General features: G+C 40.4%; 1 protein-coding gene across 1 annotated transcript in view; it reads right to left on the reverse strand.

Annotated features, from left to right (window-relative positions):
• Positions 1 to 27,776, reverse strand: part of GRIN3A (glutamate ionotropic receptor NMDA type subunit 3A) — a 140,716-nt gene that overhangs the window by 38,349 nt on the left and 74,591 nt on the right. The window contains exons 4-5 of the mRNA XM_008708024.2: positions 6,223 to 6,368; positions 2,224 to 2,339 (exon numbers count right to left, since the gene is read on the reverse strand). Of these exons, the coding sequence (XP_008706246.2) occupies positions 2,224 to 2,339; positions 6,223 to 6,368 (262 nt within the window). The remainder of the gene's footprint in view (positions 1 to 2,223; positions 2,340 to 6,222; positions 6,369 to 27,776) is intronic.

Genomic DNA, 27,776 nt, shown 5'->3' on the forward strand with positions numbered 1-27,776 from the left:
AGATACTTCTTTCAAATTTAACATCATGAGTTACGTAAGAGGTAATACATCATCTATTACGTAACTGTTATTACACAGCAGCTACAGATACCTATATGAAATACTCCTATAAGCTAAAGGGTAAGAATTGTTCATGAATTGCTTTCATGACATTTTTATGCCTCTAATGTCTGGTTAATTAATAAGTCCACACTTTTATAAGTTCAAGAAACATAAATGTTGTCAAAGCATATACTATTTTTAAAAATTTCATCGAGAGAAATATTTCCTAAAAATTTATGAGATTAACATTGTTTTTAAAAAAAGCAGTGATCAAGACTTTTACTAGTATTTCTATCACACTGTTGTTTATAACTTGTACGTATCCTCCCTTTATGTTTCATCAAGTTCTGTTTTCAGGCTGTGAACTTGGTGGCAGGGGCAGTACTGAATTAAATTTCCTGATTTGCACCTCACCCAGAATAAACCAGCGGTGGTTTTTTTAGAATAAACCAACAATGAGGAGAATGCTTTCTATTCAAATCTGTGGTCTTTCTGTTCTCTTGTAGAGAGAGCTCTTTCATGCGCCATTTTGTGCTTATCCCCTTTGAAAACAATGTGGTGTGTGGAGATGAGGGGAACTGTAAGACACTGAGTCTCAGGAGCACAGATGGAAATGTAAACAGGAAACCAGTGGGGAGTTAATTGTGTGGCATCTGGCACTGGGGTCTAGCAGAGGCAAACAAGCCATCTCACCGCTGTCTTTTGACAAGATAGGGTTGCCCCCTGAAGACAAAGGTGGAGAATGGAGTCCCTCATTCTTATGCCCTCGACAAATGATTCATTGTTAGTAACTGCTAAAGGCAGAAGGGACCTCAATTACCCAGTACATCTAGGACAGAAAAAAAAATGTAACATTTTTTCCACATCCCCAGATGCCATAAAAAAATGGGAATTTTTCCATTGTTACATCAAAATGGGGTTATATAATAAATGTTCTTTTGGTTTTCTTGCCTTTTCTTTTTCTTCTTCCTTTTTTTTTTTTTTTTAAGACTTTTCTATCTCAGATTGTAGTTTTAATAGAGGACAACTACCACTAAATCTCTCTCTTCCTGAGTTCTATCCCTGGTTCAGGTGGAGGTCACTTTGCCTGGAGAAAAGATTGATTTCTCTTAGGAGAAGGCTCAAAGAAACAACATCAGCTCTTACATTCTCATTCATCACAAAAACAAAGACTGAAGTAAAAAATTTGCTGATATGTTTAGGGGAGACAGAGACCAACTGTGACTGGGAAATTGGAATCAGGATAGTTTTGATACACTAGTTCACATACGGAAAAGCAGAGTTTTCTGGAAATAGGACTTGGGCACCCTCATGGGATTGTTTCAAGTCGAAGTGTTTCTGACAAGTGAGCACGGCTGTCTTGAGAGCCAGCATGTACTGTCAGAGAAGGGAAGCTGGGAACTGGGAGATGTGAAATTTGCTGGTTCAAACTATCAGCTCCATATTTCAGCTGTTGTCCAGAATTAAAGGCGCAACTGACAAAGCAATCCTTCTTTGGCCCTGAAGTTTGATTGATTGGTTGATCAAGTTGGGAACAAAAATTTGCTGCCAGTGGGGGAGAAAAGCAAACTTGAAGTCCCAAACAAGGGTTTGTTTAGGACTCTTAAAGGTTACTAAGGTAGAGAAGGAGATTTCTTTTTCTATCGTTTTCCCACCTAGTGGAAAAAACATTTATTTAGGAACCATGAGATTTGGATTCTAATTCCAGTATTATCATTTAATTGTGTGATTATGAAAAAGTGATGTAATGTCCGTGGGCTTTGTCGTGGATAAAGGAGTAGACTGGATTAGATCAACATTGAGGTCCTTCCGGTTGTAGAATGTGATCACTCTAGTTTTTGCATCAGATTCATTACAGGAATTAGAAAATACAGATTAAATTAAAATTGGACTCCCCATTTGTTACACTGTACCACCATTCTCAGATATTGGAAGCAGCATCATCTGGGTAACAACGTTTATTGTTGTTTTTCGAACAATTGGATAAATAAATTTTTATGGAGTCGGTGAAAAATAAATTCCTAGCTTCAGCAACTTAATAACTTAAGTGCTTATGAGTTGAAAATGAAAACGAGGGAAGATGAATAGCTTTTTACCTGTGACTCTGGCATTTATGACTTGCTAGGTTGGCAAACCGAGCGTATCCTGAGTCAAAGTGAATCAAGAGTGACTGGCTCATACCTTCTATAGCAAATGGCTTCCCCACGGTGAGAAGTTTGCAGTCAGCATCTATTGACACTTCATAATCCAGAAGGGCTTTGTCCATGATGAAGGCGTCTAGTTTCTCTGGATCATTCCTATATTTAAGACCAAGAGAAGAAAAGAGAAAAATGATTCATTAATAGACAGAAAGGTTGACAGCTGGCTTTTGTTTAGGGGACAGAAACCTGGAAAGAAAGGGCAGCACAAGCTAGGTAACTGCTGACTCAGCCTTGTTGACATCTCGCTGACCCATGGAGAACAGACCAGGGGAAAGAGACACTCTTCTAAGACAGCATGACATCTTTCCAATGGGTTTATCTACCAGTTCCTTTTATTGCTTCTAAATCCAACAATAAAGCCGGAGTGACTGAATTGAATGGGAAGGTTCATTTCTTTTACGTTAACTGAGTGACTCGTTTGTGCGAAGCACTATATTGATTGTTTTCCACACACTGTATCACTCGTAAGGCTGTGAGGTATTACCCCATTTTAGCAGATGAGGAAATTGAGGCTCAGAGAGTGAAAGTAACTGGTTCCAGGTTATATGGCTAGTAAGTGTTGGAGTCAGGTGGATTCATTAATCAATATGTGGAAATTTTTATTTCTTTCTGTCATGATCACTATCATATTCCTCAGAGATCAGGGGTCATTTCATATTTAGGAATACATATTAAAGAAATACAAATACGAGATCTAGCAGTCCTGGGGAAAAGGGAGTTGAGATGTCTCTTTAAAGTCCATGGGCTAGCCTTCATTAACTGGAAGCAGAAGCACAGGTAATAGATCTTAGTGATCTGCTTTATTAAATATCTCCAGAGATTCATGTTTCACTCCTGTTCTAGGAGGCGACTCAGGCAGGAATCACTTAGGATAGGTGTCTCCCTGGCCTGCATCAGTGAACCAGACGTGGACTGGGCTCAAGATGCCAGCAGATACCTTGTGCATCTTCCATGCGTTCTCCCCACTTTTAAAACGTAGCCAAAGAAATGGTCCAGAGGAAGGTATGTCTCAGCACTGGCTGAGGTCCCAATTACAAAGGAGGCAAGGAAGGGGGAGTCTTAAAAGGAACCCTTTAAGGTGTATGCAATGACTCTTGTTTTCAGCCACCTCAAATCCTTTTTGGAAAGATGTAGGACATACAGCCATTTAAGAAAGGCTTTCCGACCCTCAGGGCTGTCCAAACATCTTGGCAAAGAGAACAACTCTTCTCTTTTCCATCTAGACTCAGTCATTCCTCTCTCAGGGCCAAAAATGAGTCTATTGGAATTCAATAGAGTGGAGTGGCCTTAAACGCAGAATAGAACATGGCTAGGGCCCATCAAAAATCTAAAAAAGAGACACCCTTAGACATTCATCCGTGGGAAGGAAGTACATATTTACATGGATGGCTTTGTGTGGGCCACGCATGGACACAGAGTAAATAGGTCCACTTCCCTTCTGGATGCCAGGGACCATTGCTTCCTCTTTCTACTCTTCCAGCCTATTCAAAATGCATTACCTTTTCCAAGGGTATTGGATTGAAGTCATAATGAGACCTGTGTTTAACTTTAACCAAAATAAAAAACATCTCTCAGCTCCACAGCTGTGGGAAGCTTCAGAAAGGGTTGAAGATGTGAACTGTCTCCTAGGAGCTGATGATGAGGAACCTTAATGGAATCTTGGCAATAAAATAAAAATAAGGCTGAAAGATGGTTCTCCAATAAAAGTTTTACTGCCACAGTAATAACATGTACCTTGGGAGCCACACAGCAACTAGTCACCATTTACCAGTACTCCGCAAATATTTGAGATAGCAATAACAAGAGAAAAAAATTGGGGTTCAGTTTTTCTAAGCAGTAATTACTGAGGTCCGGTCTCAGTGGTATCCTTATATAATTACTCCTGATTTTGGGCTGCAAAGTGAAGTTAGTTATGACAGGTCCCTATTGTACAGGAAGGCAAGAAGCAATTAGCTCACAGACTCCCATGGGGCCCTGAATCACTAGTGGGGAAGTGGCTGGGTGTGATCCAGGTAAAAGCAGCTTCTAGACTGGCTGAATCATCCTTACGGTTGGCAGGGCCCCCAATTGTTTCTCCCATTATAGAATCATGTTCTGCCTTTTTGAGAATCCACTTAATAATACATTTACCACAAAATAATACATACACCACAATAACACATATAGTCCCAGGCGACTCTGGAAGTGTGTTCTGCAAGCCAGGGCTCTGGGAGGCCAGGGGGGTATTATAAGGACTGTGGTTTCTTGGAGTGGTGGCCTCGAGTGTAGGCAGTGACTGGGGCCAAACATGAAGAGAGATGCCCAAAGATAAGAAGTCAGAGGGCATGAATGGTTAAGTGCTGCCTATATTCCAATGTCACCTCCACCAGCGAATCACCTGGGGAGCTTGCTAATATGTAGTTTCTGGGATGGGGCCTGGCAGTCTGCATTTCTCACAAACTCCCAAGTGCTAATGGGAACATGGATGCTTCTGGAACATGGACTATTCTTTGAATGTCAAGGACCTACTTTCTGTTATGGTTCCTAGACTGGCCTGCAGCAGAGATTGATTCTAGAGACCTGATTCTAGTCCTGACGCTGCCACTTGCTGGTTATATTACCACAGACAAGTTGCTTCTTTAAGGTCTAAGCTTCTTCATTGGTGCCTGCTTTTCTAACGACTTCATCTCTCCGGGCTACAGTGGGGACAACTCTGAGTACTGGGGCCTTCTCAGGTGAAGCCTCCAGAATAAATGAATACCCTGAGTGGAGTGGAACTGGGGACTGCCCAGTACTGGTGCATCTCGCTCTTTTCACCCTGCCAGAAGAGCCTGGTTCACAGCGATTACTATCTAGCGGGGAGCCACTGCCATGAGTCTGCCTGAAGGAGAGAATACAGAAGAGAAGCTGAAAGGCAAAGGAGCACTGAATTCTGTGTTAGAGAGGGACTCTAACATTTTAATGTTCTTGCACACCCAAAAGTGCCATTTCATAGCGCAAAAGTAGCATTTCATCCTACATACCTTTGCAAATCTGAGAGCACAAGACTTCCTCTTTAGACTCTATAAAAGTCCATAAGGAGTTTTAGGGTCCTGTCACCAGAGCTCTTGAGAAACATTAGCTCTATGTCACATGCAATTATTTATTTGCTTCCCTTCTTTCCTCAAAGAGAATTTGAGGTGCCAAGTCTGTCTGTCCATTGGGAAGATTACTGTGGTTGACCACAGATGAGCCAGTTTCCTGGGGCTGCATGATTTTAGGGATTGGAGGCTTGAATGTATGTCATTGTCTGAGACTATCAGGCACAAAGGAGAGGACTGCTCACCCTCACACTGTGCTGCTTATCAGGAGCCATTCATTCCCTTCTCCCAGGCAGACTAGATGCACAGATCCATAACGGCACCACCCTCCTTTGCATTCAGCTTCGCTGAATTACAGGCTCTGATAATCTGCCATGGCAATGTGATTGCTCTTGATTGCTTCTCATAAATCCTGATGAGAAGGATGCAGGCATGGGAATCGCTGCCTTTTATCTTATTTCCTTTCTACAGGAAATCTCTAAGATAAATTCCATTTCCTTGTGGCAAGAGGAGACAGTCCATGGGCTTAGAGATTCACTGTGAAGGAAAGGGTTGCTTTGGGACACTTTATCCTCTGGCCACATTCCCTGAGTGTTTGATCATTTCAGCACCATTGTTTTCTCAAGTGATGTCAAGCCAACATTTACTTCCCCCACCATCTGCTACACTAATGACCCCACTGGCACTTTGAGCAAAGCTACTGCCAACTGGGGACGATGCAGGTAACTAGTAATCTAGGTCACATAATTAAATGCACACTATTCCATACTGCCTTCTCGATCTCACACAGTGTAAGGTATTACTGAACACACAGTAGGTATATTTAGCTGTCATTTTAAAAAACCAACAAATACTATATATTAGTGGCTAAAACTTCTCTTTCGGTGAGAACTTTCTGGACCCAAGAGGTTGACACTCACTTCAGATACTCCACTCCGTCAGGGGTGGCTGGTACATTGTACCTTCTCATATACTCATGCATCTCTGGGAAGCTTTGCCTCACATAATCTTCAGCACTGCTTTCCCGGACAGTTCCAAAGCGAAAGCCTTGAGAGGGATGATGTAGCTATGAGGGAGAAAGAAATGTCTTTAATACAAATTATTCTTAGGATTGTTTTCAAAAATTTCCTCTTCCATCACTCTTTGGAATCGAATAGTGATTTAGAATTTTTCAAACACTCAGCATCATAAACACATACACTGAAATGTGCAGATATGGACATACTCTTTCATACCCCAGCTTTCACGCAAGTAAGTATTCCATCTTCAGAAGAAAATGGATGGAAACAACAAACAGAAAGCATAAAACAGTTTTCTGCTTTATGCTGAGAACTTATCAGAATTCTTTAGGCACTGTATAAATTGGCATGCAGAACCAGCCTCATTATTATAAATTGCATACCGGAGAAAGTATAAAGATAATAAATTAAAGGTTGTGCTTCTCCTTGGTTAGAACTACACAAAGACCAAGTTAAAACCCTGCATCCTGAGACTGAAATATACCTGACTCAAAGTAGTGACTACAACTCTTTTATGTTTATCCATTCTATGCTATATTTGAAGTTTGTTGAATTTATTTTCGGTATAATTATGAGATGATCTCTTTCCTTTAGGTAACCGTAACTGTATTTTCCAGTGCTGAGTCATGCTACATATTTGTCCAAATGGAATGGGAAGTAAGGCAGTTAGGAGCCACAGAGGAGAAGGGTAGCCGGGGCTGACCCACTAATACAGTTCACCAGGGTGTGGGACCTCAGTGAGGTCCTCCGTGAGAAGCAGCACAGGAGCTCTGCAGAGGCTTGGTGTCACTAAAGGATAATAAAGATACAGCACATGCAACATGATTATTCGTGAAAGGTGTACAGGAGTGTTAATGTAGCATCTAGACTTAAGAAAGATTATTTCCAATATAAGAATGAACTGGGATTGGACTGTGTTATAAAAAGAGTTGAATATCCTGTAGTCAGGAATATTTCAGAGAGGAAACTTCTCCACAATGGTCACATTAGATTTTCCTGCACTTTTTTGTTTTGCTTCATGTCAACATATTTGATGTTATTGCTTCTGACCTGAAGTCCTGGGACAGGACTCTATGGATGGGCTCTGTGAAGTTTATAAAGCCTCCAAAATCGTAGGCAGCATTTTATGTAACTATGTTTGTAATTTTCTTCTATGAGGAAAATAGTACAGTTTCGTTTTTTAATAATTAGTTTTTCAAGTTGTTTAGAACCCTGAAAGGTGAAGAACTCGCCGAATATGGTGACACTTATATTTAAGATGAATTAATTTTGTTGCATGCTAAAAATCTCACAATATGGCAATAAATTAACAATAATTAATAAATAATATGGCACATTCTTATAGAATATTATGCAATGTCTAAATGGTGTTTTGAAGCATATTTAATAAAACAAGGCAAATGCTTATATGACAAATGAAGAAAAAGCTTTTGTATGTTATGATCAAATTAAATATCTATACAGTTTAATACTTTAATTAATTTAATTAATTAACTTAATTAATAACTTTAAATGTTACAATCCCCAACATATATATGTGTCTCTCATACACGCACACACACACCTTGGAAGAAAATGTATCAAGATATTAACAATGATTATCCCACTGGTGGTGAAATGATAGGAGTACTTATTTATTTATAGGTTTACAGAAACATGTCTCATGTTTATAAATAGAAAAGAGCTTATTTTATGATCAGCAAAGCAAATCCCTCACTAATTTATTCAACATTTATTGAGGACCTACTTTGCACAACTTTCCAAGTGACTGGGGCCACAAAGGTAAATTCCCTGCAATCACTGCCACATAGGAACTCACCCTTGGTTGTTGATCTATTTCGGAGATCCCCCTGTTGAGTAGGTGATTAGGCATCCCCTTGTGTTTAATGTCATTGTTCCACACACTGAACAAAAAGTCTAATGTTCTGTGCCAGCATAACCTCAATAAAGCATCAACAATAACAACAGCTAACGTTTACCGAATATTTGTTATGTGCCAGACATGGTATTTAGTGCTTTACATGCGTTATCTTGTTTATTCCTCATGACAGTTTCATGAAGAGGGCACCGTTACTACTTCCTTTTTAGAGATTAGTGGACTGAGGCTCAGAGAAGTAAAGTAACTGGCACAAGATCACACAGAAGAAGCAGGGACTGAATCAGAACCCAAGTGTGTATGATTCCAAAGCTCATGTGATGATCACACCACCCTGCCTTGCAGCTCCTGGCAGCAACTGGAGAGAAGATGCTTATCAGAACAAACTCACTAGTCTTTTAAAATAGTCTCCTTATGCCTTAGCCCCCCCTTGGCATTCTCACTGTAGCAAACAGCAGCCCTGAGGCTTGAGCAGGGCAAATCTAACAGCATTCTGTCTGCCCAACACCTACTCAATTTTTAAGGCCAAGATCAAGACTTGGTGTTTGAAGTCTCTGGTCTTATCTCGCTTCACCCTCCTATATAGGACAAAAACAAAAACAATTTACTCCTTATTTATCTGTGCTGGTCCAGCACCCTGCATATACATAATATGTGGTCTAGCTATCTCTTTAACCATATTTAACACTTTCATGCATTACCTCCTTCGATCCTCCCAAGAAACGTAGGAGGTATTTCTACTATCTTCCTTTTATAGATGAAGAAACTAAAGATCAGAAAGTTTGTCATTTGCCCAAAGTCATACAGCTAGTGAATGACGGACCTGAGATTTGAACCCAGGCAGTCTGATGGAGAATACTGTGTTTTTGAACACTGTGAACATTGCTTCTGATACTATGTCATACTGACTCTCGACGTGGTCATTGCAAAACTTGCTACTTATGTGTCTGGCAGTGAGCTGAGGGCCTTAAATATTTTTAATTTTCACAATAATCCTGCAAGATAGATATTTTCATGTTTCACAGATTAAGATGCTGAGGTCTGGGTAGTTAAAGTGACAATCAAATCCTCATAGTTACCAATTAGCAAGACTCAGCCCCAACATGCAGACTGAGTTTTATTTATTTGTGTATCACAGAGACGTATATGACACTTGGCACCTGATAGGTGTGCTATATGTGTTTGCCAAATTACCTCACTTTACCACTTGTCTTACTCTCTCTCCACCCACCTGACTTCTCTCAGTTCATTCAGCGTATCCCTAACTTGCTGTCTGTGCAGTACCCTCCTTCCATAAGCCTTCACAGCACAATTTTCTTTGCTAGAACCTATCACAGTTGCACTTCTTAAAATTTTTTTAAGAGACAGCACCTTCGTGAGTTGTGCAAGAGGGGAGAGAGAGAATCTCAAGCAGGCTCCATGCCCAGCACAGAGCCTCGGGGCTCGATCTCATGACCCTGAGATCATGACCTGAGCCAAAATCAAGAGTCAGATGCACTTAACTGACTGAGCCACCCAGGTGCCCCTGCACTTCTTAAATTTAATTGTGTGATAGCTTAATGTCTAGGCTTCCAGCTTCTTCACTGGACCGGACGCTGTGTGTGATGAACATGGGATGAACCACTATATTCCGATGCCTTTTATCATCCAGTTGTTCAATTAAAATGCCTGACAAATGATTGATAACTATTCTTTGAGCCCAGAGGGAAGTGAGGGCTTTGTCATCTCACTTAGCACAAAAGGGGCTAACCATTCAGCTTAGAGCTCCAGCTTTAGAAATGAGCCCTCCTTTTAGGGCAAAGGGATCTCAGGCCAGTAATTAAAATACTTTTGTCTTATATATGAAAAGAATCCCTTTTAAGAGTCCATTTTCTCAGGGCACCTGGGTGACTCAGTCGGTTGAGTGGCCGGCTCTTGATTTCAGCTCAGGGCATGATCTTAGGGTCATGGGATTGAGCCCGACATCAGGCTCAGTGGGGAGCCTGCCTGAGGATCCTCTCTCCCTGTCTCCCGCCCCTCCCCCTCGCTTGTGCTCTCTCTGTCTCAAATAAATAAATAAATCTAAAAAAAAAAAAGGAAGAAGTCCATTTTCTCACATTATTCTGTGACAATACTTTTATGGCCTACGAACTATTTCTAGGCAAACCCTGACCCTCTTTTCTCTGCTAAGTCATTAGTACTTCATTCCTTCCTAAGTCATGGGATGGAGTCGTGAACCAGCAGATCCAGGCTCATATTCCAGTGGAGAACTAGCCCTTTGTGTTTCTTCTTTTCCATGTCTTTCAGTGCCTTTTGCTCATGGGCTCCCACATCTCCCTCACATGGCTCTGATGCCTTTGAAGGGAACAGTTTTGAGGTTTTGAGAAGAGAAATTTCCTTCAACACTAACACAAATAACCAGACTCCAATGGGAGGAAGTATTTTATTAACCTGACAGGGACCCCACTCTACCTCGGAGATGTTTTACAAACATTGCCAACCTCTTTGGTCCAAGCCACCATCATTTCTGCCCTCTGCATACTTCCTCTTTTCCCCTCCAGTCCAGTCAGAGTAATCTTGGAGCCCAAAGCTGATCATTCACTCACTTGCTTAACACTTAACAGTGGCTCCCCATTGACCCTGTGATGAACGTGGCCTCTTCATGGGCTCTCCAAGATTCAGCATGACCTTGCTCTGCTTTCTTCTCTCCAGCCTCATCTCCCCACTCTCCTCCTGGTCCTCTAAGCTTTAGCCAGTTCTCTCAGTTCTTCCAACATATACTTTTTGCTTGATCAAAGCTCTTGCCCACAGTTTTCAGTCTGCCTGGAATGCTCTTTCTCCTCACCCCTATCTTTCCTTTGTGTAGCTAACTCTTATATATTGCTTCCTCAGACCCCTAGACTAGATTAGACCACCTAACACACTCTCCAATGACACCCTGCAATAGTATTGATAAAACTTGGAATTATTTGTGCAATGTCTGCTTTTCCTGTTAGCTTGTAAGTTCCCATAAGGGCAGGGCCCATGCTTATCTCATTTGAGTGCTCATAAGTCATCAACACACATTAGCTGCTATTACTGTTACCATCATCATCATCATCATCATGCAACAAACACAGTGCTTGGCACAGTCGATGCCTGATAAATATTGGTGTAATAAGTCATCATTAGGAACATAAAATTCCCTTAGGTTAGACACATTACAAACTCGATACTTTTGTCACACTTCACGTTGTCTTTCTTTCCCCTTAAAAATTAGTTTTTTCCCTTTACTTCTTATCTCAATTCTTTTGAAGCAATATATTCTTCTCTATTTCTGTGTGTGAGATTCTAATGGAAAAAATCAATGGGCTACTCAGGCAGTCACAGAATAATGGAATCAGAAAAGGGATCTACGAAGCAATTGATGCAACTCGATGGACCAGGATAGTCCATCCTGGGTGTCCACGTGGTGTGTAATTCAAACAGCCGGGGATGTCAGAAAGCCTGCATCAAGGAGGGACGATAAAAGTTCACAAAGAGCTAAAGCAGTTGCGCCGCGTTACAACCATCACCAGGAAGTCCCAGAGAGAGAAAATTTTCTTTAAAGTTTCAGCTAAACGTTTCGCCAGCTCTTCTAGTTCTGTTTGTATTTGTTTCAACCTCTTCAGGCCTTGGGGAAATATCTAAGGTTCAACTATCTATTTGTATGTGAACCGTTCAGTATTAACGGAATACTGAACTCTACCCAGAGCACCTGTATGGAAAATAATCAGATACACATTTTGCAGAAAGCAGAGAAGTGGCTCAAAACAAAATGGAAGCAAACTCAAGGAATGATCAAGGGGCTACGTCCAAGGAGATATGATGCTTTAGATTAAAAACCAGTCTAAGTGTTGGGTATTCCATTTAAGGTCCACATTTGTATTTATCTGAGATTGTGTTTTAATAAATGGAATGTAATGTTTAATGTTCTTTGGGATTGGGTGGAAAGGGCCATTCTTAACCTGCCCAGTGGAATGGGATACTAGCTAGTGAGACCATAGCTCCTCCCCATGCCATTATTCTATCCACTTAAAACCTGTGGACTTGATAATATGGAGTGGTCTCAGAGTTCCGAAGGGCTTTAAAAGTCATCTACTATAATAATCATCCACTGATTTCTGAATTCTTCAGGCAAAGCTAAACATACCACCTGGCGTTTAAGATGTAGGTTCTGATTCATTAGGTCTAGGTTGGAGCCTGAGAGTCTGAATTTCTGACAAGCTCCCAGGTGATGCTGACACTTGGTTCATGGACCAAACTTTGAGTAGCAAGGTTTATTTATAACATCACTATTAAGTGCCTGTTACATCTCTGCTTGAAAGTCTTCAGAGAGGGGCGCCTGGGTGGCTCAGTCATTAAGCATCTGTCTTCAGCCTAGGGCGTGATCCCGGGGTCCTGGGATCGAGCCCTGCATCAGGCTCCACAGGGAGCCTGCTTCTTCCTCTCCCACTCCCCCTGCGTGTGTTCCCTCTCTTGCTGGCTGTGTCTCTCTCTCTGTCAAATAAATAAATAAAACCTTTAAAAAAAAGAAAGAAAGAAAGAAAGAAAGAAAGAAAGAAAGAAAGAAAGAAAGAAAGAAAGAAAGAAAGTCTTCAGAGAAAAGGAAGTCACTCCTTTTAAAGCCTATCTTCTGTATAGGAAGGATGACTATGTCCCACCTAATCAATCTACCCCTTTAAATATATAATAATAATGAAATAACAGTGAATATTTTTGTATATTTACTATATATTAACACATTTAAATCTAATGAGATTGTTACTTTTATTAATTATTATTATATATGAAGGGTTAAGATTCAGGGAGATTCAACACATTGTATAAGACCAGCAGAAAGTGATAAATGAAGATTTGAATCCGACTCTGTATGACTTGAAGCCCTCACCTTGTCTAGCACCATATTCTGCCTTACAGACTTGTGTTATTATTCAAATTTTAACTTTAAACAATGAACACTTGTCTGTGCTACAATTTCAAAACCATTTTGGTTCTTATAGGCGTGGCCATATAATTTATATTGCAAACTAGGACACTTCTCTAAAAGGAGTCACTATTGATTATTACAGCGGGATGATAGCACACTCAGACTGTTCTCAGCAAACAGGGATGTGTGTTCACTGAGTTATTACTCACACTCTGAACATTGGAAAACAGAAAACTGAGGCTGGAAACAATGTTCCTGAGCCCTGCTCAGTCTTTCTGTAATGTGAATTACTGAACACATTTTATGTTTTTATACTTTGTGTGTGTGTGTGTGTATGTGTGTGCTCGCGCGCGCTATTCCTTCTACAAAAGCTAGGCTCTCCATTTACATTTAAGCATTGTATTTCCTCTCTTTTCATTTTTAGTCTGAAGCCCTCTATGTGAGGTCAGCTAATCTCTAGTCAACAACATTCTTTGACATCATGTTTGATTTATATGAGCTTTAGTCCAGGTGCTTTTGACAACTTGAGTCATGGCATCAAAACCCTTGTATAGACTGGAGGTTAGCAAACGAGGCCACGTGGGCCAATTCCGACCTGCCACTTGCTTTTGTAAATCAAGGTTTATTGGAACACAGCCATGCCCATTGATTTACATATTGTCTACGGCCGCTCTTGTCTCACAACAGTAGAGCTGAGTAGGTGTGAAAGAAATTATATGGTTTCACAAAGCCTAGAATATTCCTATCTGGCCCACACAGAAAATGTCTGCCAGCCTGCGGTATAGATATAATCGACCTAATCAATGAATATCATTGATTCCCATATTTGAAATTTTACTCTCTATTCTAAAAACCCATCCACCACTTACGGGATGCTACCTTCGCAGGTGAATGGATAGAGGCAGGTCTGATAAATCCCAGCAGGCTTCCTGGCCCTGCTCAGATTTTGGCTTTAGAATGACGGCACGTCTCACGTCTAGCTGCGTGGAGTATCTGTATTCCAATAGGAGGTCCTGACTATTACAGTCCTTTGTTTCTTTTTAGGGTCAGTGACAGAAAAACTCCGGTGGCAAAATTTCAAATTGAAGAACAGACCTAAAGTTAGGAGAACTGGCCGGGGACACATCCACTCACTCGAGCAGAGTTTTCCCTTCGTTTCATTCTCTTCTTTGTCACCTTCCTCCATTCTTCATCCTTCAGATGCAGCCTTTGTGTATCTGTCACTCATCAAAGCTGGACTCATTTATGATTCTTGTAGTATTTCTTTCATTATTTTAATAATGGTAATAGCTAACCCTTACTGGATGTTTCCTTCATTCCAGGCACGGTGCCAAGATCTTACATTCATCACCTCATTTAATCCTTACAGCGTCCTTTTTGGGTACGTATAATTATTATCCCCACTTTAAAGATGGGGGAACTGAAGCTTAAAGAGGTTTATCAACTTGCCCAAGGCCATACAACCAGAAAACGGCAGACCCAGGAACTGAATCCGGAGAACTCATTCTATTAATCTCTAGTTTATACTGCCTTCAGGAAAGATTCTTCTTCTCTGAAAAAACTATAGATATGATAGGCATTCCTCAAGACTAATGGTCAATTTAATGCAAACAAGTGCCAGCCTAAAGAAATAAGACAGACAGCGTATACCCTTCGGGTTTTTGAACACGGTATTTATCACAGTTATAGCAAGAGCAGCAAAAACAGCAACATTTGAACTGTGCTGTTTACAAAACCCATTCATGCGTATTATTCCATTCACAAAGCACAAGCAGTCTGATGGTTTCTACGTTCTATTCATAACAGGTAAAAAAACAAGCTAGATGGATTGGCCAAGCTCCCGATAACAAGCACATTCATCCTGTATCCCACGAGGGGCAAATGGTTGTGCTCAGTATCTAGCAGTCTTGGGGGGCTGTGGGAGGACCGAACCCTGTTCCTTTCCCCCACTTACCAGCATCCCCACGTCTTCACGCAAGTCTCTGCTGCCACACTGGCCATCTTAATGCTTTCCTCCCCTACTCTATGTGAGTTACGGTGGGGCCTAGGGACTGAACTTGAAAAGAGATGCCAAAGTCGGGGAGGTTATGAAAATACGGAGTCTAGGCTGGAGGACATGCTACAGATCATTTAGTCCATTTATTTATTTTTATAGCTAGTAATATGGGTAGCTTCCATTTATTAAGATACTCTCTACATGTCAGGCATTGTGTTACAACCTTAACTCGGATTATATATTTTTAAGCCTCAAAACAACCTAATGAGGTATTTACTATCCTCTCCAACTTTCACACAAGAAACTAAGACTTTCATTTAAGTAAATGTCCAACATCACTCAGCCAATAAGCATGGAGGAGGGTTCTGAACTTAGACTCCAGAGTCTTTGTATCTAAACATCCCCCTGTAATATCTCCTAATCAATACTATAAAGAGATTTAGGCCCAAAATGAGAAGAGTGAAGAAGGGACTTGCTCCAGGTCCCATAAAAGGCAAAGGTGAGCTTGAAAAACGCTAAAGCAGGCTCAAATATAATCCTATTGAATGAATAATCCCCTCCCCAAATGAATATGGCTGATAAAAATAATTGTTATTTCTTCTTTTTAGCACACTATGTTCAACAACACTTCCCCATCTACTACTTATGAAACTGCAAATTCATAAATTCCAGTCGTTTTTTTTTTAAAGATTTTATTTTTAAGTAATCTCTACACCCAACATAAGGCTCGAACTCCTAGCTCTGAGATCAAGTCTCACGCTCCACCAAATGAGCCAGCCAGGCGCCCCTGGAAGTTTCTGGTCTTTACCTCCTTCTTCAAACAATTCAATTTATTCAGCAACATGCATGAAATGGCATTGCAGTACTCATTTACCAGGCCTCTGGAAGTCCGCGGTGTAGTTCTGTGTCATGTATAGTAATACAAGGGGAGAGCCTATTATGGGTTTGTGGTGGTTGTTGTTTTGTTTTTTCCTATTATCATGGGTTTTATAGTATCTAGCCTTTAGACACTAGAGAGACCCAACCAACGAATCACAGGACTTCTACAGGGGAATTTGCAGCTATTCTACTACAAATGTTCTACCTGTGTCTTTATTTCCTGTTCCCTTTCTCTCACGGAAGTCTCTTTGGCTTCTTCTCTGGCCCTGGTCTCAATGTCTTAGTCTATTCATCTGAAACTGCCTCTTCTATTCAGTTCACTGAGACTCTTATGATTGTCTTATTCAAGATTCCATTTATTTATTTGAGAGAGAGAGAGTGGAAGGGAGAAGCGGACTCCCTGCTGAGCAGAGAGCCCGTCGCGGGGCTCGATCCCAGGACCCTGAGATGGTGACCTGATCTGAAGGCAGATGCTGAACTGACTGGGCCACCCAGTGCCCCCTTCAAAATCCCCTTCTAATCCCATTTTATGTTCAATGATCTTGTGGAGCAAAGTCCACTTCTCCCTTGTATGTCAGATGAATCATTTCACTGCTGATGCTACGAATTATTTCACTACCAGTGTTCCCAAATGAAGAAGCGTGGAATAATCATAACCATGATGGGGGTGGTGACGATGTCGCTCACCGCCTGCCGCGCACTGTTTATGCTTTAGACATAGCAACTTGACAATCCTTACACCAAGCCTACAAGGCTGATTCTCTCATTTTACCTATTTTATAGACGAGAATCCTGAGGCACGGAGCAACTAACTTGTCTAAGCTTATGGGACCCGTAAATGACAGAACTGGGCAGTCTGTGTGGCTCTATTGCTTACACTCTCAACCACGGCAGTTTTGTTGTGACCCATTATCTGCAAAATGATTAACTGAAAGAGTTCAGCCATTGTACATGCACCCAAGAGCTGATTACAGGAGCTTAATTAGCTCTTAACAATCTCTTAATACCCATAGCTGTCATTTATTGTGCTGATTATATATACGGACTCCCCACATCCATCATCTCATGTCAGCTTCCCTATACCCCTATAAGGTAGGTTGTGTTAATAACCCCAGTTCATTGGTGGGGAAATGAAGCTCAGAGCCATGAAATAACTTTCTCCAGGCTCTTCAGCCTATGCTGGTGGGGTCTGTTGTCATACATACTTATCAGCTGACTCTAGAACCCAACTACATGTAAGATATTGTCTAAATGGGATTTTCAAAGGTAACTATGATCATAATGCAATTGTCTAGAACCATAATTCCCCCAAAGATGTGATTCCATTGTAAGTGGCAGAACTCGGGGGCATGAACCGGGTCAGCTGAGGTCAGAACCAACACCTTTTATGGAAAAGGGGACGATTCCTTTAAGCCCATGTCATCAGAATAACCCTGGCTTTTTCTTTCTATAATTGACTGGCTAGCCAGCCAAACTTCAAGGTGAAAAATGACCTGTGGACTGGGGACTCAAACTTCTCATTTGAGTCATTGCCCATCACCAGCAGTACTGTACAGTACCCTGCAGACTGAGCAGGCAGCAAGGTTCTTGCTGAACCTAGAGTCAGCAATTCTGGGCTGATTAAATGCAAATGAATGAAAACAGCTATAAATTTACCTCCAGTCTAGTGATGTAAGCTTTTTGGCTCAACTCCACCCAAATCCTTGCGGCACAGAGACTCAAAATGTTTTAATGCCAGTTTTTACTTTGTTAGATAGCTCCGAAGAATTAAATATGAAAGCATGTCTGATTTGGTCTCCATGCAGGGTGGGGCTGGGTGCAGAAGTACCTAGGAGGTTTAGCCTAAAGGTCAGTACTCCCACAGCAGGGGCCCCAGGAAACCAGCCTCTTTGAGAAGCTGCCTAAGCAAAACATCAAGCAAACAACAAGACAAGCTACTGAATAACAGTATGAAGAGAAATTCTTTCCTTCTGCTTTATTTTTCTCCTAGGCTAGCCCTTGGGGGTGACTTGGGCTGTATCCAATAATTTTATTTGCCATGGCTGAATAGGCAATCTGTCTTTGCTCTGGAGCTCAGGGAATCAGTGACTGAGCCCTTACAGTGGAGGGTGAAGGGGCTCTCAAAGATTCAAGCACCTATTCTGAATCAATGTATCCAAGAGAAAATGCTTCTCCTCCCACCAGGGCATCTTGCCTGTACCATCGCTCCCAGTTTTTTCACTTGAGACCATCTCCCAGTTTATGACTGAGCTGGTGTTTGCTTATCTTTCTTTTCTGTTCAGCACATTTGCTCCTGTTAAATGAATCACAAGAGCAGCACAACCCGAGTAGCATTTTGCTTTGTGAGCTCAGCATCAGAGAGGGCAGCAGTCAGCTAAGTTAAAAACGCATTTTCGTTCTCCTTCTTCTGCAAATTTGAGAAAATTTTCATGCAGCAGTAAAAAAAAAAAAAAAGAAAAAAAGCATGCAATGATTCATAAAGTTTGCAGTTGAGAAAGATGAGGACCGGCAAGATTAAGCAATTTGGCCACGATTATAAACAGCGAAATAGAGCTATGTCGTACACACTTTCAACATATGGAACTCATGTGCTGCCTCTGACGCTTAACCTGAATGTGAGTTCTTTTTTTTTTTTAATTTTATTTATTTATTTGACAGAGATAGAGACAGCCAGCGAGAGAGGGAACACAAGCAGGGGGAGTGGGAGAGGAAGAAGCAGGCTCATAGTGGAGGAGCCTGATGTGGGGCTCGATCCCATAACGCCGGGATCACGCCCTGAGCCGAAGGCAGACGCTCAACCGCTGTGCCACTCAGGCGCCCCCTGAATGCGAGTTCTGATTCCACTCTCTTGAGTAATCCTCACAGCAAACAAATTAGGAGAATAGAACGAATTTATAATTGATATGCAGAAACTGGCTTGGTGCAAACTAGACGAACAGATCCATGAACTGTCTCTAGTGATTCGATGGTAGAAGTAAATGCTCAGTAAGTGTTTGATGAATGAATATGCCCGTAGCGTAGAGAAGCAAAAAACAAAAGCTAACTCAAAACTTGCAAAATTCATGATGCTCATCTATACTGAGTTTGAAAAGCATATGTTCTAAAACAAGTTAAATGTATTTCACCAGTTTAAAAAGTAATTGTAAGTGGGAGCTATTTGTTTTAAAAGAGTCTGTTACACCAGTATACATTAAAAATGACAAACTATTTTTAACTAAAAATATTGATTTAAAAAATCTGTTTACTTATCAAACCCTGAATTAATACTTGTCTCTTAAAAATTTTTTTTGGTACATTATCTGGGACTGGTAATATTCAGATAAGCAGGCTCATTTGCAAAGGAATCATTTCCTCCCAGAATTATAGCATGCTAGACCTAAGGTGATGTTAGAACCATTTAATTAATAATCCTTAATTTGCAGACGAAGAAACTAGAGTTGACCAAGGTTAAATGAATAACTCAAGACCACAGACTTGACTATGGCAAAGCTGAGAGAATAACCTAGTTTCCCGGACTCTTGAGAATACGTAAGTCATGCAAATTAAAATAATGTTCAGTGAATACATAGATACTTAAGAATGAAAAGTGAATAAAAGCAGCCCTGAGTATCTGGATTAATGTTTAAACTATTGAAATTGTAATTACAGAAAACTTAACCAGTTTCACTTTATAAAAAAATTTCCAAGACATATTCATTTATTTAATGCTATAATACATGAATCTATTCTCACCGTAAAATGCAAACAGAAGTTTCATGACATAAACCATTATAGTATCTCTTTTTCCTCTCTGCTTCTATTGCTTCCTCTAGAAGTAGCCGTTGCTGATATTTGAGTGGTTATCATGAATATTCTGGTGTTTACCTTGAGCTCTAAGGGGCTGAATTTGGTATTTAGATGTCCTTTTTTGATTACAGCCTAGAAAATGTATTAGCCTTGTTTGAGATGATTATTTTGTTTAAGGAACATGAAATAGAAGTTTAAGTTTAAATGTGTAGTTAGCTGGTGTGTAAACCACAGGGAGATACTGATTTTTTTTTATTTCCATTGTAACTTTCTTTGTTATTTCTCTATTTATTCTCAGCTAAAGAACTTCAAAAACACCTTCTATATATATCCTCCCCAAAACCCTGGAGGAACTGTTGTGTTCTCCATTTATTGAATAGGAAATCAAACTCTAGAGACATTTAAGTGTGCATAGTCTATTAATTGTATTCATGGCTCCAATTCTTCCCTTTGCCATGGCACAGTGAGTGCCCTCCCTCTTTGACTCTGGTTCCTGCCAGGTGACTTACTTCGGTCACTGAAATGTTAGCAGAAATGATGTAAGCACAGTCTTGGGAAAATGCTGGTACCTTTCTGCTTTGTGCTATAGCCCTCTGCTATCACCATGGGAAGGACGTACCTGGATTAGCCTGCTGGAGGATGAGATATGTGAAACAGAGCCGAGTAACCTTATCAAGTACTGAAGCAAACTCAGATCAGCCAACAGACAGGTGACCCCTAAATATGTAAGTGAGCCCAGACACGGTCTGCCGAACCTGGAAAATTTGAGAGCTACATAAATGCTTTCTGCTGTGTGCCACTGATGTTGTGTGGTTTGTTATATGGTATTATTGTAGTAAGAGGTAATTGACAGAATGGAAACAATTATAAATGAGGATCCAGAAATTTAACTAAGATCTCTGTCTCGGAGCCTAATGCTCATGTCATTTGGCCCAATTTTGCCTTTGCACACATTACCTCTGTCTGGAGTTCCTGTTTCTCTTCCCCCTAGTCTTCCTAGAAAAACCAGATTAGATACATCTCCTTTTAGAAGCCTCTCTGATCTTCCCAAGAAGAGTGTAACTATCCTCGTGGGAGCCACTTCTCCCTTTTACATATTTTTATTATTTCATTAATCACTGTGTGGCACAATTGGTTGTTTATTTGGATTTACTTTTAAAGGAATTTGAGTTTCCTTGAACTGTTTTAGAACCCGCCACAATGCCTCATCCCTACTTTTGGAATTATATGAATTGGTAGAAAGAACATGGAAGAAGAAATGAATGATTTCTTGCTAAAAGTTTTCAAGCATATTTTGATTTAGTCTTGCCTGCCATCTCACTTAGGGCCCCTGAGTCAGGTGATAGGAAGGACAAAGAATTCATTGAGCACATATGTATCATATCTATTGTTCCTAGTTGATGGTCACTAGGACTAATATAGGTCTCTACACCTATACAGAAAAATAATTAAGAAAAAGCAAACCAGAGGGGCGCCGGGGTGGCTCAGTTCAGCGTCTGACTGTGGCTCAGGTCATGATCTCAGGGTCTTGGGATGGAGCCCCACATCAGGCTCCCTGCTCAGCGAGGAGTCTGCTTCTTCCTCTCCCTCTGCCCCTCCCTGGTTCATGCTCGCAATTTCTCTCAAACAAATAAATAAAATATTAAAAAAAAAAAAGCAAACCAGATAATTTCAGATTAGTGATAAACTGAAGAGAAGAGAAAAGATGGTATGTTGAGCTAGAAAGTCAGGTGGGGAGGCCACTTCTGATAGGGCGGTCAGGGATACTGATATCCTCCCTGGGTACTCGATGGTGAACACACTTCCTTTCCTATTTTACTGTAGTGTTTTAATCTCAACTTGATTACTACATTTTCTGAGGACAAAAATTATGTGCATTCTTCTTTGTATCTTCCACAGACTCTAGGCATGGAGAATAACTTGATGGTTGATTTATTAATCTGATAACAAGGGGGCACAATGAGTTCAATGTGTGCGTGTGTGCATGTAGTGTTCCTTTCAGATTTTAAAATTTATGCTATTTGCTTGGAGGGTTATTATACGTCTGTAAATTCTACAAATAAATTTCATATTCCTTGGTAATACTTCTGGGCTTCTTCCGAGATTTCCCATTTAAAAATGGTCACAGGCTTTGTTTTAAAGATGTATGTCAAAGCATAAATCCTGAGTGCCATGAATGTTGGCTGTAATTCTTCCTGGAGAAGTCAGGGATGCATGTGGTCTTGGCCTACTGTTAGAGGCCTAAGAAAAGTAACTAGAGTGCATCCTCAGCCGTCGTATTAGATATAATTTGTCCTTCTTCATTCCTCTGGTCACCTACAACTCTGGAAAATTTAGATTTAACAAATAATCACGGAACATTGTCAGAGGCCAGCACTCTGCTCAAGGATTTTATATGCACTATCTCATAACTGCCTGAGGACAGTGCTAGGAGTAGGTATTATTTTCATTTCTATTTCTTAGGTGAGGAATTTGATGTTTACAGTTTAAGCACCTTGTCCAGGATCACAAAGTCTAGTTATATAGCAGAGATAAGACTCAAATGCAAGTTTCCTGACTTGAAACAGAATTCAGAGAACTTTCACTGGTTTTTGGCAAATGTGTACCAAGGGCCAGGCTCTGCGCGAGGTTCTGGAAATACATAATCAAAATGGCATGGGGCAATTCTCATGAGATGCTTTCATGTCAACCCATAAACCTCAGAAGAAGAGAAAGAGAAGAGAAATTGAAAGGAGTTGGAATGGGCTTGAGGCATTCTCTGTAGCAGTTTGATTATTTAGAAGAGGAATTTTCCACATTGAATTCCCCAGAGAGCCAGTAGTTGCCAATATCCTCCTCCCACTGAAGGCACAGTCCCCTAGTGATGCAACCAACCACCAGCTGATTAGAGATGCCAGGCAGTTAATGCTGTGCAATGCCCCATGGCTGCAGTTTTCACGCTTTTCCCAACCTCCTTGGACCAGGGACACCTGGGGCTTGGGCAGGCTGCTGAGCTCTCATATTTTTCTTCACTGCAAGCTAGTCAAGTAAACGTGTCTTTTATGAAGCTTGGTTTTCTATCAGTATTTAGTTTTTATATATTCAAACTTTCCTCTAATATGCATAATTGCTGAAAGAAAAAGGCTGTAGAACAGCTATGAATTATGGCTTTTAGGGGAATGAACACTGCAGTTAATGTTGCAAGACGGCTTCCATTATAATCCCGTTTTCATATCCTTGTGATTTTTTAGGGGGGAATGGGGGGAGGAAGAATTTTCCTTTGAGCTAAAATTTTCCATGGTTTGACTCAGCCCAAGGTGATTTTAAAAAATGAAACACTTGCACAAATGTTTCCATTTATTCTTGAGTTATTGTATTTGGAAAATGCTATTCATTTTTACTCCAAGTATTATTAATGCATAAAAAATTCCAAGTCTGAATGGCTACTAACACTTTAGTCATTATATGACACTTGTCTCAGAGATCAGTTAGATTCTTTCTTTATATAACTATATTATAGCATTTACTACAAAATGATTAAAACATTTGTTTTCAGAGTTTCATTGTAATGTTTGGCACACAGCTTTTCAGACAGGAAATAAATATTTAGGTTACTTTTACTATTTTTAGATTTATGATGAACTCTAAAGTAACAAAATACATTAAAAAATAATTTTTATGCTTTTTGAACTATATTAATCAAGCTTTTAATTTTTTAGCTCAGGTCTTTTTTTTAGGGGGAGAGGGGCAGAGGGAGAGGGAGAGAGATTCCTAAGCAAGCTCGTGGAGCCCAGTGTGGCATTTGATCTCACAACCCTGAGATCATGACCTGATCCGAAATCAAGACTTGGATCCTTAACTGACTGAGCCACCCAGATGCCCTGGCTCAGGTCTATTTTAAGTGTCTCTTGTAAATGGCACATTGTTGAGACTTTTTCTTTCTTTTTTCTTTTTAAAGATTTTATTTATTCATTCGACAGAGATAGAGACAGCCAGCGAGAGAGGGAACACAAGCAGGGGGAGTGGGAGAGGAAGAAGCAGGCTCATAGCAGAGGAGCCTGATGTGGGGCTCGATCCCATAACGCCGGGATCACGCCCTGAGCCGAAGGCAGATGCTTAACCGCTGTGTCACCCAGGCGCCCCAGAGACTTTTTCTAAAAATGTCACTTTCGTAGTGAAACCAACTTTCAGGGAGTAGAATTACTAATAATTACCATAAAACCAGAACCAATTCTTCCCTATATCTAAGGATTTCTATTTAGAACTTGGGGCATGTGTTTAAATAAGTATTTTGTTCTATTGGTTTGTGTCTCGAATTTGTTTTTTCCTCCCACCTATTATTTGATATTCTGAAATACAATCTTTATTGTATCTAATTTTCATTTAATGTGTATGACTCTAGAGGATTTATTTATATTTAACTATGTTAAAACTCTGTCTAACCCCCTCACAAAATGAGAAAATATGTATATATAAAGTGTGATACACATGAAATTTATATTAATCACTGCAAATAATAATATAATTTAATCATTTGAAATGATACTGAAATATGTTGAGAGATGATTTGTGCAGTCAGTAACTCTTCCCTGCCCTCTCCATTTGGTGGTGAACTTTATATGCTCCAAAATGAATGACATCTTCACCAGGTGACTGTTTCACATTAAATACCCTTTTGGTCATCTCTTTTAGAATCTTGTACCTATTGTTCCATTCAACACAATATTTTACTTTAATTTTAATTCTAATATAGTTAACATACAGTGTTGTATTAGTTTCAGGCAACACATTACTTTATGATCTTCTCAGATTTTGTCATCCTAATTAGTTACTCCATGAATATTCTCTCTATAGTCTTTAAATCTTATTCTTTTCTTTTGCAACTGGTGATGAGGCATTTTATAAAAAATGGTCTGGCATTTTCTCATTGTAAATTCTGCTCTGGTGCACATACACGTACATATATACATCTCTACACACATATCAAATGTACCTATATACTAGATAATATATACTATTTCTCATATATCACATATACATACATTATATAGAATATATATGCACATATTTGTATATAGATGTGTATATATATGAGAAATATGTATATACATTTTACTATACTGCGTTCTTTTTATTTTTTAGCAAATATACTTGACATGTAACATGGTATATATTTAAGGTGTAACCATGTTACTTTGATACATTTATATATTGTAATGATTGCCATGTAGTGACATTCATCACATTATATAGCTACAGTACAATTATTGTTATCTCTATTATACTGTGCATTAGATCTCTATGGCTTATTTACTGCTCGTTACAAGTTTGTACCCTCTAAAAACATCAATTTTATTCCCCTATCCCCCATCCCCTGGTAACCACCATTTTACTCTGTTTTCTATGAGTTTGACTTTTTTAGATACCACATATAAGTGTTACCATTCAGTACCCATCTTTCTCTGTCTGACTTGTGCTCAAAGTCATTATTTTCTAATTCTCTCTCACTTTTTCGTCTAGCGTATCCACATGGCTGTTCCTACCATTTGGAGGGAGGTTAGATTTCTGTGCTTTCCTTCCAAGGTCTCAATATCTTACTTTTTTTTTTTAAGATTTTATTTATTTATTTGACAGAGATAGAGAGAGCCAGCGAGAGAGGGAACACAAGCAGGGGGAGTGGGAGAGGAAGAAGCAGGCTCCCAGCGGAGCAGCCTGATGTGGGGCTCGATCCCAGAACGCCGGGATCATGCCCTGAGCCGAAGGCAGACGCTTGACCGCTGTGCCACCCAGGTGCCCCTCAATATCTTACTCTTAATATGTGCTTGTTAAGAAAAAGCTTTCCCCTCTTCTTATCCTTTATAATTCTGACTCACCATACAGAGTTTAGTTCTGCTTACTTCCTCAAGGAGGCCTTTTCTGATTGTGCCCCTCCCTTCCCAGTTGGTCAGGTTCCTGTTAATACATTGGCATAATATTCTACTCACCATAACATTTATCTCAGAGCTATGGTTGTTTAATGTCTGATTCCTCTGCTAAAATGAAAGTTCTTTGAGGGCAGGGTTAGCGATAGGACTTGTCTGTGGCTGTAACCCCAGCCTCTGTCCTAGTGGCAGACATATGGTGACTTTTACATATTTATGGAATGGATGGATGAATGAATTGCCTGCCTGCCTGCCATTCTCATTTAAAAAATAATTTCTATATTTAAAGTCATTAGTCAATATGACTAGGCATTTAATATAGTTTTTCCTATAATTGCTATAGAGAACAGGCTAGTTATGGTACTCAGTGGCTGAAAGCATTTCAACAACTCTTGCCCACGGGGAGCTATAACTTCACCTTATGATATCATAAACTACTCAAGGATTTCATGTAGTTACCAGAACCTTGGGCTAAAATTATAACCCTGAAAGCCCCTGCTGCCTATTAGTCATTTGGTACATGACACAAAGCAAAATATATTGTGCATTCTTGGACTTCAGATTGGCTCTCGGTATACTGGCTGCTTGATTTCATTATGTGACCTGCAAAATATTTAGCTCTCTGGAAGTTCAAACCACCCAGAAACCTAAGGTAATTCACAAATAGTAGATCTCCATCAAGCAGTAAATAAATGTATTATGAATTTCTTATTTGGTCTGATAATTATTTTTCCCAAATTACATTCCTGAAATGCTGAGCAAAGCTTTGGGAGCCACAAGTATTCTTACCCGTGTTTGCTTAATTAGATTTTGAATATGGTTTATATGAGGCGGCACACTGTACTGAAATCGTGATGGATCTAAAATTAGGAAGCATGGGTTTAAGTAGCAGCTTGAACTTGGGAAAAAAAACCTCTTAACTCTTCCCGGCCTCTGTCTTCTCTCCTATTTAGATGCCTTTTCCGCTGCGGAGATTCAGGGGCTCTACTGAGGCGCTGGCATGAAGCATCTGGAAGCAATGGAGTGCTTTACACATGGTTTGTGTCGTTCTTATTTGTCATATCAGAGAAGCAAAATGGTCATTTTCTAAAAGCATGTAAAAGTGAAAATTGCTGGATCAGGACAAAAGCTTGGGTTTCCTCTATATAATACTTTTTCTTCGTTCAGTACTCTGTCGTAGCTAAGAACTTGTGTAAGATCATGCCTATGGTAACATGATGTGAACCCAGGGGCAGCACCTTTCATTCCTCCGGATGAGCTGGAAACAACGGTTTGTCAAGTGATTCACGAGATGTGAAGAGCAGGGTGAGAAATGGGTCAATCATGGTTCAAAGAAGAAGCTGATAAACTGGTTACTATCTCCACAGAGGAAAGAGCAAGAGGAAAAAGGCTTCAGAAGCAACACAAAGAAGAGCTTCTTTGCTCTGACAGCAGACTGATGACAGACACCAGGGATTTTTTTCTGAAATTCTACAGACGATGGCCTGGTGTGTTGCTGGTCTGGCTAGAAGGCACAAAGGGTAGATCCGTGTGGTGGTGAGGCAGGTGGACAAAGAAGAACAGAACTGCATGGTCCATTATCCAAGATGTTGACCAGCGGGGCTAAAGTTGTAACTGGCCGGCTGGGGCTCTGAGCCAAAGCATCTCCCAGATGTTGGGAGAGGCCCAGAGCTAGAAGTCACCAGAACCTTGAAATTCACATGACACTAGTTCTAAGAAGGATGTGGAGTTTAGTCCTGGAACACGTCACTGACTGGAGGTGAAAGGTACGAGTGGGGCCAGCAGCAAAGTGACCAGATGCTGGCTCATGTGAGAACTGACCAACAGTGATGCTTCCCCAATTGTATGGAAATGAAACACCCAGGGATGTCGTAAAAATGTAGATTCTAGTTCAGCTGGACCCGAGCAGGGCCTGCGACTCTATTTCTAACAAGCCCCTGGAGATGCTAACACTGATGGTCCTTGCACCTCACTTCTGGGGGGAGAGGATCTAGACAGGGCATATTAAATTCTCTCCGAATGAGAATGGGATTGATTCCTGAGCCAGTGGGGGAAAGGTAAGGAAGAGGCCTGTGTCTGAACATGAGGCAA

The sequence above is a fragment of the Ursus maritimus genome, unplaced genomic scaffold, assembly GCF_017311325.1.
Source record: "Ursus maritimus isolate PB19 unplaced genomic scaffold, ASM1731132v1 scaffold_17, whole genome shotgun sequence".
In the NCBI taxonomy this organism is placed as follows: Eukaryota; Metazoa; Chordata; class Mammalia; order Carnivora; family Ursidae; genus Ursus; species Ursus maritimus.